The 17,017-nt window shown below is 39.4% G+C and overlaps 1 protein-coding gene and 1 long non-coding RNA gene across 6 annotated transcripts in view; one reads left to right on the forward strand and one right to left on the reverse strand.

Moving 5' to 3' along the window:
• oxr1a (oxidation resistance 1a) overlaps positions 1-17,017 on the reverse strand; it is a 91,108-nt gene that overhangs the window by 17,610 nt on the left and 56,481 nt on the right. For all 5 annotated transcript variants that reach the window (XM_049730502.1, XM_049730504.1, XM_049730501.1 and 2 more), the window contains 3 exons: positions 13,913-13,995; positions 9,409-9,516; positions 7,419-7,535 (listed from right to left, as the gene is read on the reverse strand). In XM_049730502.1, the coding sequence (XP_049586459.1) occupies positions 7,419-7,535; positions 9,409-9,516; positions 13,913-13,995 (308 nt within the window). The remainder of the gene's footprint in view (positions 1-7,418; positions 7,536-9,408; positions 9,517-13,912; positions 13,996-17,017) is intronic.
• Positions 13,990-14,612, forward strand: LOC125975231 (uncharacterized). Its single transcript, XR_007483915.2, has 2 exons — positions 13,990-14,135; positions 14,282-14,612. It is a non-coding gene; the product is annotated as an uncharacterized lncRNA (long non-coding RNA).

Consider the following 17,017-nt stretch of genomic DNA (forward strand, 5'->3'; position numbering starts at 1 on the left):
TCAATACAGAACATTCCTGAGCAATCACTTTGTCATGTAGTGATGAGCTCTATTTTCAAAATGATTCTGAGACTTGGAACAGTAGCAGGCCTGTTGTGCAGTTCCGCTTATGGCATCTTATGGCAAAGTGATGTGCACACTTTGGTGAGGGGTTACCAACTTCTAGGGGCTTTAAATTACTTCACGGATCTACTGAGGTCTGAAACAAAGAGCACCCTATTTGTCACCTTGTCTTTGAAGCCGGCAACGGAGGACATCACTAGCAATTATGGATGATCTGCAACACTGTACTGCTTCAGAGAGGGTCGAGGTGATTGACACTGCCTGCTCCATTGATCGACATTGCAGGGCAAATTTTACTTGCAATAAAGGATAACACCGTTACATCAACTGTACTGTAGAGGAAGCTGTGCACCTCCCAGAAACAACATCAATGCCATTGCAACAATTACCTGCCATGACTGCCCACCAATATCAAGATCAAGGAAGCAGCACTTCTACTTCACCACTGTCTATTCTGCTGTCTCGAAAACTTTCTCAAAACACCAGTGTTATTTATATTTAAAAATAATTCATTTAAGAGCTGTAATTTAATACTATGACATTTATCATACTGTCAGACTCTGATATCGGCCCATGCCTATAGACCAACAAGATTCAAGATTCTCACTTTAAAAATCTTCAATTAATCTAACATGCATTTTACGCAATACGCAGAGCATCTGAAGAAAACCCAAACAAAAACAAGGAGAACATGTAAACTCCACACAGGACAGCTGGAGCCTTGTTACGAACCCACAAACTCTGAACTGTGAGGTGGTCGTGCTAATTAGTCACCACAATGTCGCCCACACTGCCATGCAGACCAGCACAAAAAATAACAAGAGGATCTCATCACGATTCTTTAGAACGAAAAAGGATGTGACAATAGATGCATAGGTTTTGAGAATAGAACTGGAAAGATTCACTGATACCAAGAGACAGAAAAAGACAAGAGGAGTAATGTAATGATAACGGTAAAAATGCTTACCAGATGGTGATAACCATTTTAGCAACAAAAAAAGACTCATGCAAGTATAAGAAAGACTGAAAAGAATCTACAGATGGTGCATATTGGTCCAAGCCCAAAACTTTGCCTGGGACAGTACATGCGCTTACCATTTTCAAGCCCTACATTTGCATTCAGTGATGGGGCAAAAGCCCATGGTAATTCAAAAATGCCAACACAACTTTCAGTTCATTTCAATACCAAGACATTTGTTCATTTGTTATTAATGGGCGAGCTATCCAAAAGGTGCTGCAGCATTCATATTTACATAATCTGACAAAATGACACATCAAAACTGTGATTACAATAAAAATGTCACTTTTGTGCATTTACCCTTGTCAGTGATATCAAAGGACCATGTAAACATAAACTTAATGGGCGAGGACATCATGAAAACGTGCTTGGAATGAAGAAAAAGAACAAAAAAACAGTAAAGAAGGACTGTGTGGGAGTTCTCGTGAACTGGGATTTGAAACAGTTGGGCAGGGTATCAAGAGCCAAAGGAGATCTGGAGAGTCATAGCCCTTAGCAACTGTCTCCTGTTCTACTGACACTATCCCACGCATTTCCCCCTCATTGTCTCCTGGTGCAGTCGACAAACAGTATCCGCAATGCTGACCCACACTGACAGTCAGTGGAAGAAGCAGTACGACCTGGCCATCCCTTACAACCACAACAAACCTTCTGCATCCACGGAATACATGAAAAAAAAAAAAAATCTAAAATGCTACAACGATGTGACATTTGTTGCCAGAGAGAGAGTTTGATCTCTGATCTGAGAAATCAGCTACTGTCAATGTTTTTTGCAAACTGAGGAACCAGAGTTTCAGATGAGCTCGATGGCTATGGGAATTTGTCTGTGTTTTACTGGCTTGTCATCCACTTATGGTGAACCCAACTCACCCACACAACTGCACTTCTTGGCTCCACTTCACTTGCAAGTTACTTCCTAATGACTCATTCAAGCCAAAGTTCCACCTCCATGGTTAAATATAAAAGGGAGCAGGATTTTCCACCTGACAGGAGAAAACTGTTTGCCCTCTAAATTATCAAATATATACCTGGGCTGAAAGAGGCCTCTGCAGATGTCAAAATATATCTTTGCTTAAACAACATTGACTTACATTATGTGTAATTAAGCCTGCCAGACCTCACAGGAGGGCTGTAAAGTGGATGTATTGAGGACTAAAAATGTTCACACCATTTGTAAAAGAAAACCCACTCATATTCTGTAATTCTTAAGCTTGTTTGGTTACTCCTTTGGTCATCCAATTCACCACTGGTGATAATAAAAGTACACATTGTAAGTCTATCCACTGGAAAAAAACAAAAAACGACATAGGGATAGCAGTGCGTTGAGATAAAAAAAATCACCCAATACGTCTTCATTTGATTTAAGTAATAATTGTTGGACAGAAGTTTGCAGCTGCCTGAGTGAGAATCACTTTTGGTCCTAATCATTATATCTGTGTGTGCATTTATTGATTATTTGTGTTTTGGGCTTTAAACAACAGCACAATGGATGTGCTTGAACCTCAGATGTTTGGCTTTAATCTGAGGGAATTTACCTTCAAATTAGGTGAATTACAAAAATGATGTACTGCTCAATGTTTGAGGGACCAACAACTGGCTGCTCAGCTGTTGGACAGGTGGGCATATAATGGATGCCAATGGAACTGGTTCCCTTGTATTTATCAATGATGTGACTAGCGACAGAAGCAGCAGGATGAATTCTTAAGTGTTTTGGGCAATATTATCAGCTCATTTTCAGCCTAATGTTTCAGAACTCATTGGACAATGCTTAACAGCACAGATGGACAATGTCCCAGAAGCATACTGCGAAAACAACCAATAGCCAAGTTAATCATCTGACCTGAAATCCGATTGAGCAAGCCTTTCACTTCCTAAAAACAAAACTGAAACCAATTGCTGTAGAGGCCCGGCAGAGCATCACCAGGGATGAAATCCAGTGTCTGGTTTTGCCTATGCTTTCGACTTCAGACTGTAATTTAATGCAAAGACATTACAACCAAGTATTAAAAATATTGCTAATTTGCTAAGTTGTGATTCTTGCATGTTTTTTTTTTAACTTTCAAATAAACTGGTGCCGTTTAAGAGGGGAAAAGATAACAATGGTGTCATTTCACCACCATTTAGGACATGACTGGACGTAAGAGGAACTGATGAATGAATCTGTCTAGTGGCTATACAAAGCACAAGTAGGAAAACAAATGCCAGCTTTCGGCTGTGTTTTCACTTCTTGAAATTATTGGATGTTATAAAATAAAACAGTGACAGGACAACTCATGGTATTTTTGGGGCTGATGCTGACTGGAGATCATTTCACCAAGTTAATTCACACCATTTGAAAATGCTATATAATAGTTTTATAGTTTTCAAAACTCTCTTGGATAATGGTGGACATAGGAATTAACATTTATACATAGCAATTTATTTCCCAATGCTGCAAATTACACCACGTTACACTGCTGATGGTCCCAGGTTAACATGCAGTAAAGAAAAGTCCAGACAATTGGTCAAAGTGCAGCCCAGAGACACAGGAGTGTGTTAAATCTGTGCAAGATACAATTGGGTCTCAAGACTATGAAGGTATTCTAGAGAGTAATGTGGTGTCCAATGTCTGAAAAGTTGGGTCTTGAAATAGGATAATGACAAAAAAAAACCCTTCAATTAAAAACTCATAAGAATGGGTAAGAGCAAAACATTGTACAATTCTGAAGTGGCATTCTATGAGATCCAATCTAAATCCCATTGAACATCTGTGGAAGAAGCTGAAATAGGCCATCTGGACAAAGCACCCTTCAAAGCTGAGATAACCGGAATCGTTTGCTCACTAAGACTAGGCTGAAATACCATCTGAGAGATTGAACGTTACAAAAATCATTTGATTGCAGTTACTGCCTCAAAAGATTGTGGAAAAAACAAATTAAAATATCGTTTTTCTTTTTAAAAATTGTGTTGAAACTACAAATCAAAAGCGGTATCTAATTTTCATTGGTTAATTTATTATTTTCACATTTACTAATTATTATTTTTGTTGCATTCAAGCTATGACCACTATTGAGTTTTCCAACAATTTTGTTCACGTGTCAACGCATGACTTGTGTCCTACATAGTTTAATCAAGTACAGGACAGTCAATGTCACCATAGTATTTTTTTGCAGGCCATATGATAAGGTCACATCATAGCTAAATTAGCCAAATCACAAAGCCCCCATCAAAGATTAATAGAGCAGCGACATCTAAAAACTGGATCGTGAAGGTCACAGTAGTCAGTGAGCCACAACACATACTTTGCCTATAGGTGTGTGCCCATGAACAAAAATGTCCATAAGTGTATGGCAATATCAGGACGAAGAGGGCATGCCAGATGACCAGAGAGCAAGTATGCCAACAAACCGGTGGCTGCCAAATAATCCAATGACAGCAAGCCCCGCAGATACGAAGTCAGCCAGTCCTCCATGCGTGCACATGAACAGCTCGCCAATGATCCATGCCTGCAAGATGTGCTGTTTTCAGCTGCCAATACCGACAGCCCCGCAGGCACCATGCTACAAAGATGCTACAATTCCCTCTTTCCTTCCGTTCAATGACATAAAAAAAGACATGCACATAATAATTCACAAATACTCACTCATAACCTGCATAACACTACACAAATAAAGAGCCAAGACACCATTTCGAGACCTAAAGAAGTAGATGTCAGGAAAGTAAATTCAAGATAAAGGTTTTAAACTATTTATACAGGCAAATTGCAAACATCCTCGGGTTATTACATTTTATTTGCAAATAGTCTTGGTCTCCTAACCCTCGTGAGTAGCGAGGATAGATTGTGTGCATGTCTGTACAGCTCTACATTCAGTTACTGCTGTGTTTATCTCGTTTTATGGTTTAAGATTACCGCAATAACAATGCTAATTTCATTATTAGCCTGTCTATTATGCTGTTATAGTATATAGCTGTAGTGCTTTAACCACCGCAAATCGGCCGACTCAATTTGTTTCATGTTTGATGAAACACATTGAACATGCTAAATTGATCTTTTAAATCTAATCCTCCCAGGGAATTTATATATAGATACAAACTGTCCCGTTTCCTATAATTAAGAAATAATACAAACAAAATGTAATTCATTAACCGATACCACAACATATCAGCACAATTTTCCCGATTTGTGACATACACGTGTTTGTTTTTAAGATGATGGTCCTCTTTAATAAACGACATGATGATTAGTTAAACAACACACCCACATTGGGCTTGTGTTTGTTTGCGTGCATGAGCAAGTCCTCACGGGCAACTCAACGGCACCTTGCAATAGACTAGATGCCTGCAGGCGCAAAATTTACTACTTCTTTGGGTGTGCTCACATTTCTAGCTCGGGTTCACTTGGCACACCTGTGCATTATCCAAACATAGCCGAGGCATTTTAACTTCAAATAGGATCTCAAAATCCTCCGGTGTGACTATTTTGACATTGATAACTTAATAAGAGGCAAGCAAAGGTTTGGTGGATACGCTTGTACTACACATCTTAAAAGCAACATTTATGATAAGGCCCACAAAGGCTTAGAATCAAAATGTAGCAAAAAAACTAAAAAAAGGGGTGTTATTAAGTTTCTTCCTGAAATCATACTAAGGTCTCTACCAAACAAAACACATAATCCATCAGATGGGGAAATTCTGCTTTTCAAAGCACGCTTCCTTTCCCTGGAATAATTGCTGCTCTACCGTTTTTTTTTCATTGGACTAAATATGACATGGCATCACTTTAAAAGGTGTAATTTCTCTGCATTCACAGCTTTTCAGTTTAGTCCCCCCCATAGAGGGCTGCAGAATATGTTCCTGTACTCCGAGGCACAATTTGAATAGTAATATACAGTATGAACATTATTTTTAGTTTTCAAAGCCACTGAAAATTTAAGAGATACTTGAGAGCTGACAAGAAAGAGACAGAGGAATGGTCATTATCAAGAAGGTGTCAAAACTGAACTAGAAGAGTGGAGGTGAAGGATGATAACGGAGACAGGAGTGCGCGTTTTCTCACAAAGGTGCAAAAAGAGATTTTCTCAATTCACTTGGGGGAATATTCTCCCATGTGCTTGAGGCAGAAAAGGCACACGGATGTGCACTTTTTGCCTGTGCGGATCATCCCATTGAATGAAGTGCACCACTTACACGTCTTCATGGGATGTACGCAGTGTAGGTACCATGCAGTTAAAAAAAAAAAATCTAATCACATTCAAAAGGTTGCTGCAGTCGCGACCAAGCCTTGTTAATCAATTTAAAGTGCTGAGAAAGAAATGACCTGGATGAATAGCAATATTCACCAGTCTGTCTAAAAACTTTCAAAGAGCTTTTAGAATTTCAAACACCAGCTTTGTTTTTAAATCCAAAGAAACAAAAATAACATTTAAGTGGAATTTTGAATTTTTGAATATAAGTTTGCCACGTAAAAGCAAAAGTAAAAGATATTCAGTGAGTGAAGAATATATTTTTTAATCAAATAATGAATTCTGTATATTACATACTATATACTGCATCCAATTTTTGAAAAACATTGTTTGCTCTGTCCTTGGAATTATAGGCGCCACTTGTCTTATTGTGTCCTTGAGAACATGACATCATCTAGAATTTTGACATTTATGATCAGTGTCTGTGAATAGAGGTTGTTGTCAAGCTGGAGACAGAGCGGTCTGTGTTGCTTCTGAGTTCCAATGTTATCACGTGCCTTCGGGTCAACACCATACCTTGTCATTGTCTTGTCAACTAAGGGCGTTATCTTGTTTACTGACATTTGACAGCATACACGAATAATTCAAGACACGTCAGCTGTCATTTACATGGTAATACATTATTATTTACAGACAGAAATTTGGGGATGACTTTGAACTTGATTTTATGAATAAATATATACATTGTTTTATTTCATCTTTTTTTTTCAACCCCATAGCAAGGCATCTTTTCTGTTAATCATTACTGTCTCAGTGGTACTTTAAGTAATTTTTGTAGGATTTTTCATGCACAGAAATTCATTTTTGGTTGCTGCTGTTTACAATTTTTAAAGTTCAAAATACACATAAGGTTGCTGGTTTTAGTTTTGTTGTATAATTTGAATAAAACCTGTTGCAATGATTTCAAAGTGTATCTGTGGATTTTTTTTGGGGGGGGGGGGTATAAATCTATTTGTGCTATATAGGGATATTGATAAACTTGACCATTTTGGTCATGATGAGTCATTTGTGATGCGATTTTCATACTATTTCATCTATACAACATTTTCAACATTCAAGGTGACCAATATTGCATTATGCATGAAAACGGTGCGATAAAGGTTTGGTCAACATACCGTCGTCACCTTCTCTAAATCAGCTTCTGAGGAGGTGGGGGACAGAGGGCTGATGGGACTGAGGGAAGGGGAGCTTCCAACACTGGAGACGTACTCAGGATCAGGAACATACAATACCTGCAAACACAACACATGTCTGTGTTTACACAGACATTGTGTAGACATGCACGCACACCACAAGTATCGGTACATGCCCAAGGGTAGATGGGGAAGGACGTATGCCTATATAAACAAAGCCTAACTACATCATTTCTGAGATGAAAATGACAAAAATACGCAGAATGGATTAGGTGAAAAAAAAAAAAGATGTACCAGTAAGTCAGTTGTCAGATAGGTTATGGTGTTATGGCTCAATACTTGGTTATCCAGAACATGGGAATTCATAAATATTGAAACTAGGCAGTGAGACTGGTTTAATGTTTCACCTTAAAACTTCAACAAGACAACTTCAGTCCACTTGTCTCAGTTTAACCTTTGGAAATTCTGATTTGACTGTTTTTATTTTAGTCTTCAATTTTATACAAACTGTTATTACTTTTTTTGTCAATCATGTGTTAAAAGATGAAAACAAATATTAATGCAAACTGGAAAAAGATCAAATGGAGTTGTGATTTGGATTCTTGTATTGTGATAGAAATGCTATGAAAAGGAAAATACTCAGCCACTAATCTTTGGATTTGGAGCACTTTATTATTGAGGCGTATATTTCAGGCCTGATTTATTAAGGTCCCAAACAGCGAATGCTAAATTGCGTGTTTGTGCTAGTTGGTGGGTAAATTGCATGTGATTTACTAAGACAGTGACCTTTTATTAAGATCTCAAATAGCCGGTGCTAAATTGTGTCCTACTTACTCTTAATCTTATTGCGCATGCTGTTGGCGACAGGTATAAGAGACAGTGAGCTGTGATGGTTTTGACCATGGAAAATTTGAAGTGATGTAATTGGAAGTTAACTAGGCCTGCAACAACAAATTGATATCAATAAATATCAATTACTGTTCTGAAATAAGATCCAATTGTATGCTATAAATTTAAATGTATAAACAAAATTAAGACTGGCAAATGGCACTAGATTTGAGTTTTCATTACTCTCGTAATACAGATGAGACCAACCTACCTTTCCAAAGCAAGGTCTCTGGTGTAACTATGTTTGGACAGGCATGTCAGTCTATGTGTATCATATAACACTTTCATAACTTTTATTTAGAAGAGTAAAATACATTTGTTCAGCCAAGTTACCTATTTTATATTGGAAAAATCTCACAATTATCACCAAACTTAAAGATCGCTTGAGTCAAAAATATCCTGAAATTTGACCTTTTTTGTTTTTCGCTAAACACAAAGCTGATATATTTGCAGGGAGCCAAGACATATACTGTTGAATAAAAGGCAACAGGTTGATGTATTAATTCACTGTACCTTCAACCATCCAATGAAAGAGCATCTAATTACTTTGCCTGTCACTGTATGCCACTGACACAGATAGATGAACAAATAGATTTCTGATTCAGAAAAAAACAAAACAATACAGTAAGAACAACAATACAGAAAAAAATCACTTTAAACCTAATAATACAAGACATAATTGATTCTTCTAAACTTCTATTTGTACCGAACGCTGCAACCATAAAACCAAGGTACCAACTATAATGTGCATTCTGTGAACTTTTCTATTTCTGGGGTTTAAGGAAGCCACTACAAGTTTAAGATGCACAAAATAATCTACAATGTTTCAGCCTTTCTGACAAGCAATATTGTGATGATAATCATCAATATGATTCCTATTGAAAGGTGAGTGATAAACAAGTAATATGACTGCTTTAGAGTGCCAACATTACTAGTTCACCAATAAAAGAAAAGAAAAAGATGAGTGAAAGGCATACAGTGAAAAGACCATTTATGGAAGTTGGTGAATGGCTCCAGTTACAAGACAGTGATAAAGATTGTGCTAAAAATAATGGTGAAGGCATACACGGACGGCGGTTCACACCTGGCCAGGCACAACTGCCCGGGAGAACAGCTTGTTCAGCTGAACCAACTCGTTGGGTGTGGTGTCAAACTTGAGTGCAATGCTGTTCAATGTGTCCCGAGATTCCACCTGAACCAAAAGAGAGGACAGGAAATCAAATATTTGCTTTTTTTTAGGGCGTTCCCATAAAAATGAACAGACTTCTTTATGTAACATAGATTAGGAATCGCTCACAGAAGGCTAGGGGAAAAACAATCTTGACAATCATTACTGTGTAGATGTAATTTTATTTTGAGTTTGCAAGTTAGACCGTTGTAAAAGGTCCGTCCGTCCACTGAACACATCAAGAACTACGGTATTGTAAATACAGTTAAGAATAAACAGATTTTTTTTTACTTGTGTACATTTTAGAGGTTTTATTTTGTACATTTTTTCTCTGAAGTAGTCAGCTCTTCTACTTTGTTTTGTTTTCACATAGGCACCATCACTATTTTCAGTAGCATCTGAGTACTCTTGCCATCTCAGCAAATAACAAAGAAAGAAATTATGTTACAAATTCCAAACAAGCCTGAAGTGGAGGTATGGACTTTTCATTGGGCAGCGACAATATGAATATTTGTAAAAGGAATCAAAAGAGAAGAAAAGGCAAATTCATGATGTAAGATTGTAACTTTTGGCTATTTCAGATTCAGATAAGGTGGGAAAATTGCAGAGGTTTCCAGTTAAATTGAATGAATATTTGATTATCAGTCAATTTGGCATACCTAACCGCATTAAGAGGTGTAAAAAAATTTCCTTTGGTTCAATATATCATACAGACATGCTTGCACCCAGTCAACAGCTACAGCACCCTGCAGTGACCCAAGTGCATTTGCTTGTCTCCCCGAGTTAAGAACCATACAGAAGAGAGATGTTGCAAGCGTCCGAACCAGTAACATGCCCAGTGAGAGGTTCCCCTCTACAAATTCAAATAATATCCTTGTCTGTAAAAAATGTGGCGTAAGAGAAAAAAAACAAAAAGTGTGCTCAGGGAAGAGGAGCCCTGAGCAGCAGACAGGCATAGCGATGGTCTAATTAGGACAGGTTAATGGTAATTTGTTTTAGTGCAACCATCATGGGACTACATTTCTATATGTGTGTTTTGCATCTTTATGCCTGTGTATAAACAATATTTTCCATATGAGAGCCACAGAATGGTAACTTGTAAGAGAGGCAGTTTTATTTTTTGTTAATTTTAGTAAATCATAGTGTTGTCACAATTAATTGATAAGTCAACAACTCATCAATCACCATTGATGACTGAAAAAGCACCAAAGCTGAATTATAACGTCGAATAGTAGGCATCTGCCGGTTGGCACGTGGTCATTTTTATATTCCTGTCTGCAAGATCCACCAGCTCTACAGTGCAGTAAATTACAGAAAACTTAATTTTCTTTTTTTGAAGTTGAAGGCGATCCCAAACCTTGGACATATTTTACTTTTACTCTATGTCTGCTGCTCCCGGACCGTGCAGTAAACCAGGAAGGGTCAAACCTTGGTTCCGGTTGTTGCAAATATGCTTTAAATATTATTAATTATAGTTTTGAGGCAGAACTTTTTGTGTCAACCGATTTCTGTGGTCGAGTGAGCTGAGATAGTTGATTCCCCCCTAGGTCAATAATGAGCATTGCTCGTCATTCAAATGAATAGTTAAGCTTCCTGTTAGGGTGCCATCTATCCCGCTATAAAGGTTGTAGCAGCCATCTTCAAAATGACTAGCACCTAAATAATGGTCACTTTGCTGAAAGCTTAAGAAGATAGATTCATGCTATTTGGCTCGGTTCTATTTAGGACCCTGTTTGCATCTTCGTCTGAACATTAGGTTGCAGTATCAGTGCCAAGGAGAGCAAGCGGCAAAACCATAAGACACAATCAGTGAATCGAGCTGGAAATAAAGTAGAATGTACAATTTAATAACCCATAATGGCATATACAAGAAACCATTGCTCTTAATCTTAATTTTATGATGGATGAATCCAAACCATGGCATGACAGTTGCCATGGTGACTTTATCATTAGTAACTGAATGGTACGATGCGCTGTACAACTACATCTTTGCTGTTCCAAGAACAGATCTAATTTTAGACCACTAGAAGTCACAACATTGTGTCCTTTTCAAGGGGATTCCTTCATGGACTTTTCCTTGTGTCAGATTAAAAGGCCTGTCTGTGCTTTGATAGTCCTAAAAATAAATTACTAGCACAAAATCAGACATGTCAAGCCACACAAAGGAAAGAGCAACGAAATGACAGCACAAGCGGCTGATTTAATTTCAAATGCCATCTTGATTGTGTTAGAATTATAATGTCACCACCAAGTGCAATACTTGGAATCCCCATATTTTTAATTTGTCCTGTCTGCAGCATTCAACAAGGAGAAAAGCTGTGATGGAATCAGTTTGGGAGGGCTAAATCTGGAACCTTACCTGGAATCAAAATGTGTAATAAAACTGTGGCTAAATGATTGAAAAGAATTGAGTCTCTCAAAATGGGTGCTATAATAATATATTGTTGTGTGCAGTTGATAAAAGAAAAGCGTAGAAAATTAAGATGGCAACATGTTATTGGTCCTTCTTTTCAATAAATTTATATAATTATGTTAGGAATTCTAACACACTTTGGTGTAGTTTAGAGAACTAGTTTGAAGTTGCAGTTTTGGTGACACCGTTTTCCACTTGTAATATTCAGTTAACAATAACTTCAGCTCCAAAATCAACGTAGAGTTGTAACAAAATCTAATGGTCTTTCCAACACATTATCTGATAACTAATTCTGGTGAAATGCAACATGTCAGGAAACCTTCATCACAGGACCATGGTGATGTGATGTCTTTCAGAGCTAGTTTGGCCTCCATCTCTGGCAAACGATGACTAGAGTGAGAACCCCCATTGAGTGGCTCACCTCTGTGCCGCTCTTTGCCTTTCTTATGTTGGCATCTTTCTGTCTCATCCATCTCATTTGTTCCCAGAGACTTCAAACACTTTTTAATTGGATGCAGGTCAGCCAATAGGTGGACAAAACTGAATGGACTGCTGTTATCAGCGTCTAGGCAGATGGGCTGTAGCTGTTCAGGTTATTTCCCAATAAAAACAAAAAAAAAGGGGGCTGAAAAAGAAAGCCATGTGTGAGGTAGAGGGTGAGGCAAGATGGCATCGATAAGGAGGCATAAGAGGAAACCTACCATTTTCCTGTAGAAGCTGGGAGACAGATTATAAAGTTATCTACCGGAGAGCAAAATAAGGAAAGGCATCCAGCTGGCTCATCGGCTCAGGAGATGAGTTTAAGATAAAGCTGTTTCTCAAACAATCTCACAAGCGTCCATCACAATGCAAGTGAGGCTGCAAGGCACAATTCCTTGTTTATGTGTCTTGCTGGAGTTGCTGCTGCATGTCTGGCTACAGGTAACAATCATTGGCACACTGTCAATAACCAGTATTGGTTGTAATAATGAGGAACATGTCCTGTACAAAAGAAAAGAGCGACTGACAAGAATCATATAGATTTTAGTGTCGCTGCTCATGTCAGGGCCATGACAGTGCTTTTTGCCACTAACTGCTGCAAAATCCTTTTGCAAGGGCCTTGTCAATCAGCAGGTCTCGAAACTCAAATGACTGACACGTTAGAAAGGTAGACTTGGAGGTCAAGGAAGGGACCAGATTCCCAATTTCTGTTCAAACCTGTTCAAACAGCCTGAGAAACAAATACTGTAGACCGAAGCGTGAGCGTTAACGGGTTAAGGTTAGGAAACTGTTTTGTGGAGTTTACCATGCGTTTGCTCTCTTCAGCAGACAGACACGGAATGAGCGGAGCCCCAGTGATTCTACTCCTCACTGTTGCCACGGAGAGCGGTGAGAAAAATGTGTCTGACTGCAGCTGCATTTGAGGGTCATTTCAAGAACACCAAGCAGAGCAGGTTCTTGCTCTATTTTCAGAACAAGAGATCCCCACCAACACTTCCCTACCCAGCCCCTAGACAACAGCTCAAATCGATAAAAATGACAATGCGGTTGGAAGGTCATTGGCAAGCGCAGCGAAGCTATGTGGTGGAATGCTGTCGATCTGTCAGAGAGAATGGAAAAACTAACAGTCGGTATCTATTCCATATCGAGAAAGGTAAAAGTATTAATAATTTTCCCTTGCTTTTTAGATATCTTGGTGAGGAAGATGTGCAGTAAGTCTAACACAGTTCCCACAACCTTTCAGTCTGCTTTCTTCCCGAATGTCGGCACAAAAACACACAAACAGTTTGAGGCTCAGGTACACGTGTTGCAAATGCAAAAAGCAAAATCACGTCTTGTGCTCAGTGATGAGCTAGCAAGCATGGTTAGACACAGTGAACATAAACATCCCCAGCAAAGCTAGTCTGAGCAGCAGAAACCACCACCAGCTGACGCACACACGAAGCAGCTGCAGCACCATACAAGCAGGAGATGATCAGACCCATCAAACGGCAAATAAAGAGCTTGTTTGTTTCCCGTGCTACTCACAGAATATTCGACGGTGCCTTTGGGTCTCTGGAACGACATGCGCCTCCCATCCTTCTTCTCAGGGGTCTTCTTCTGGCCGGTATCTGTAAGCAGGCGAGGCAAGGTACGCATTACATTCATGTTCCTCTCTCGCCAGCTTGTCACAAGCTGCCGTTTCCCAGCCCCGTGGGTAGACAGCTCATTCGTCAACAGGGAGGGAGCCAACCAGCCAGCGATGTGAGATGTGAGCGCCGGACAGCTTTTTCGCTCTCGCCTTCTCTCTCTCTCTTTGCTTCTCTCTCTCTGCTTCGCGCTCTGCTTCTACACGTGCTCTTACGAGCTCTCTCACGCTGTCCCCCTCTGCCACTCTCCCTTTATTTCTCCTTCTAGCTCACCATGCAGAGCGATGACAGCTATTGGAAGCATTTCAGCTCGCCTTCTTCCCTTTACTGCCTCTCACGGCGGAGACCAGGGTAACCTCCATCAGAGCCATGCTCTGGATGCAAAGTTGAGAGGACTTACAGGAGAGTAGGATACGTCTACGTCTGGATATAGCAATGTGAATGTACTGATAGTGTGAATGTTGACATGCAAGTGACAATACAAGAAAAGGATGTGTGGAGGAACAATGTTGAAGAAAGTAGAGTTGATGGAATCCTTAGGCATTGGAGTTAAAACATGCTGGAATAAAACTCTTGGGAGGTCGTAAAAAAAAAAAAAAGTGGCTCTTCTTTATCTCTAAATTGGGGCTGACAGAGGCAAAGGAAAATAAGGTTGAAATACTACTCCTGAGTCCTAAAAACTAATTTGAGGGTTATTTGCTTTGTGGTGTTGATAAGGTTGTGTCAACTATATTAAAGCCTTCAAACTTTGTAGTACTTTCTCACGTCCTCATTCAATTGCTGTTTATTTCTTTTAATTCATCCAAACAATTTACACGAGTTATCACATTGTTTCTGCAACTTTCCCCAAAATGTGTTTAATTGTAGACTAATTTATTATAAGTTCCTTTATGTCTGAGAAGCCAAAAAGTCCCAATAGGTATGTTATAAAGTTGAAGGAGTTGTCCACAGAGGGGACTGGAGATTGCCGCTACGACAAACACCGACCACACCAATAGGCTGCCTCAACAATGCCTTTACGGAACATGCCCCTGACTCCCCTGGGGATGTGCTTAAAGTTATGCTGAGGGTGGGCGTTGATACTACTTCTGATTTCAGAATCCCCTATTCGACCACATTCCCAGCAGACCAGGCCAATACGTACATCCTGCAGTAGAACAATAGATTCCCTAACAGCAGCACACTCCAGCACTCCCTCTAATGACTCCAAAAAGGGCAAGGTACTCTGTAGGGCTGAAACATTTTGGAAAAGTAATGTGCTTTTTTTCCCCTCTCAAAACTGCAACTGTGCTTCTCGGTCTGTCCCCCACCGGAAGGCAGAGAGAGGATACCCTAATCTAACATCCAGGCACCAAGCCCAGGGGAGCGTCAAGTATGCCTATGCCTATTTGCCGTCATCCACTATGGGCAGGTGAAAGAGTCCAACTCCTTTCTAGAAGACTGGTTCTGGAGCACAATCCGTGCACTTGCGTCCAGGCAAGCCCGCTCGAGTTACTTCCCAACCACAAAGGTGACATTCCACATCTTTTTAGAGCCAGCCTTTGTTTCCGGGGATTGTATTGCCAGTATCGCCACCTTCAGCCACCACCTAGCTCATAAGGGCATCGAACCCCCTTGCCCCGTCCTGCAGGTGATGAGCCCATGGGATGGGATAGGAAGGAAGGATGGATTTCTTTCTTTCTTTCTTTCTTTCTTTCTTTCTTTCTTTCTTTCTTTCTTTCTTTCTTTCTTTCTTTCTTTCTTTCTTTCTTTCTTTCTTTCTTTCTTTCTTTCTTTCTAGTCACTCGATGGGCTGGGAAAAAATCTGCTAAGTGGGCAACAGAAAAGTATTTCATGATCCAACCACAAATAAATAAAAGCTACAATTTCAAAATAAAAGCACCACTTATTTTTTGTTTATTCTGACTTCACTGCATGGGGATGTCAGGGACTGTTGGTGTCTTGGAAATGGCCCATGAACTGTACTTTTCCCAGGTCTAGCCTACTCTGGGCAGATGGCATGTGGAAGAGAATAATATCTCTATATTAACAGCTGCGCAGAAGATATTTGCACATGGAGAGGGAGTGATTGTTTCAAAATTAAACCTCACTATTTAATTTACAATTGGTGCTGAGCACAACATTTAACCATTGTCTCATTTCAGTGGCACACATTCTTTTCCATGACATAGAATCTAGGAGCTTAAGATTCAATGTATGTAACATTTATTGAATTTAATTATCTTTAAATATCACTATATAAATATGATTAATATCTTAGAATATATGTATGCAAAACAAACAGACAGACAGACAGACAGACAGACAGACAGACAGACAGACAGACAGACAGACAGACAGACAGACAGACAGACAGACTAAAACTTTCAGAATGTTAATTCTGTCAGGCAATTCACTCAAGCTGAATCATGGTTGCTAAAGTTACCGTGCACTTTGCAGATAGCAATGACAAAAAAGCATGAGCGAAAACACCAATGTGACTAACTTTACTTCATGGTCTGGTGGAATATAAAAACAGCAGATTTTCCTCTGCTCTCTTGTTTTTCCTGCCTGCTGGTTATGTATCATACCCAGCTGTTATTTTTAAATTAGCAGTTGGGAAGTTAAAAGCTCTCGGCTACAGTCACAAGGAGTAAGTGTCGTGCTAATACTAGTCAATACTATATCATGACTAACAAATTATGTTCCCTAGAAAAGGCCTGCAAACAAAACCATGCGGTTTGTTTAAGAGTGTATTTCGTAGCTCTTAGCAACTGCAGGTGAACTGAAGAAAAAAAATACACTTGGGCGTTGCCATGCATTTTAATTACGGTATCTCTTTTTGGGAAGCCACATCTGCCGTGCAAATGGGTACACAGCCAAAGCGATGGCCCACTTTGGTGAATGTCTTTGAAAAATGTGGTTGTATAAATGCTGGCTCTGTTAGGCCTCTGAAGGCACTGTGTGACTAATTGTGTCGTTCTCCATCAACTATTACTACTCTTCCTAACATAAGAACAAACTA

The sequence above is a fragment of the Syngnathus scovelli genome, chromosome 9, assembly GCF_024217435.2.
Source record: "Syngnathus scovelli strain Florida chromosome 9, RoL_Ssco_1.2, whole genome shotgun sequence".
NCBI classification, from domain to species: Eukaryota; Metazoa; Chordata; class Actinopteri; order Syngnathiformes; family Syngnathidae; genus Syngnathus; species Syngnathus scovelli.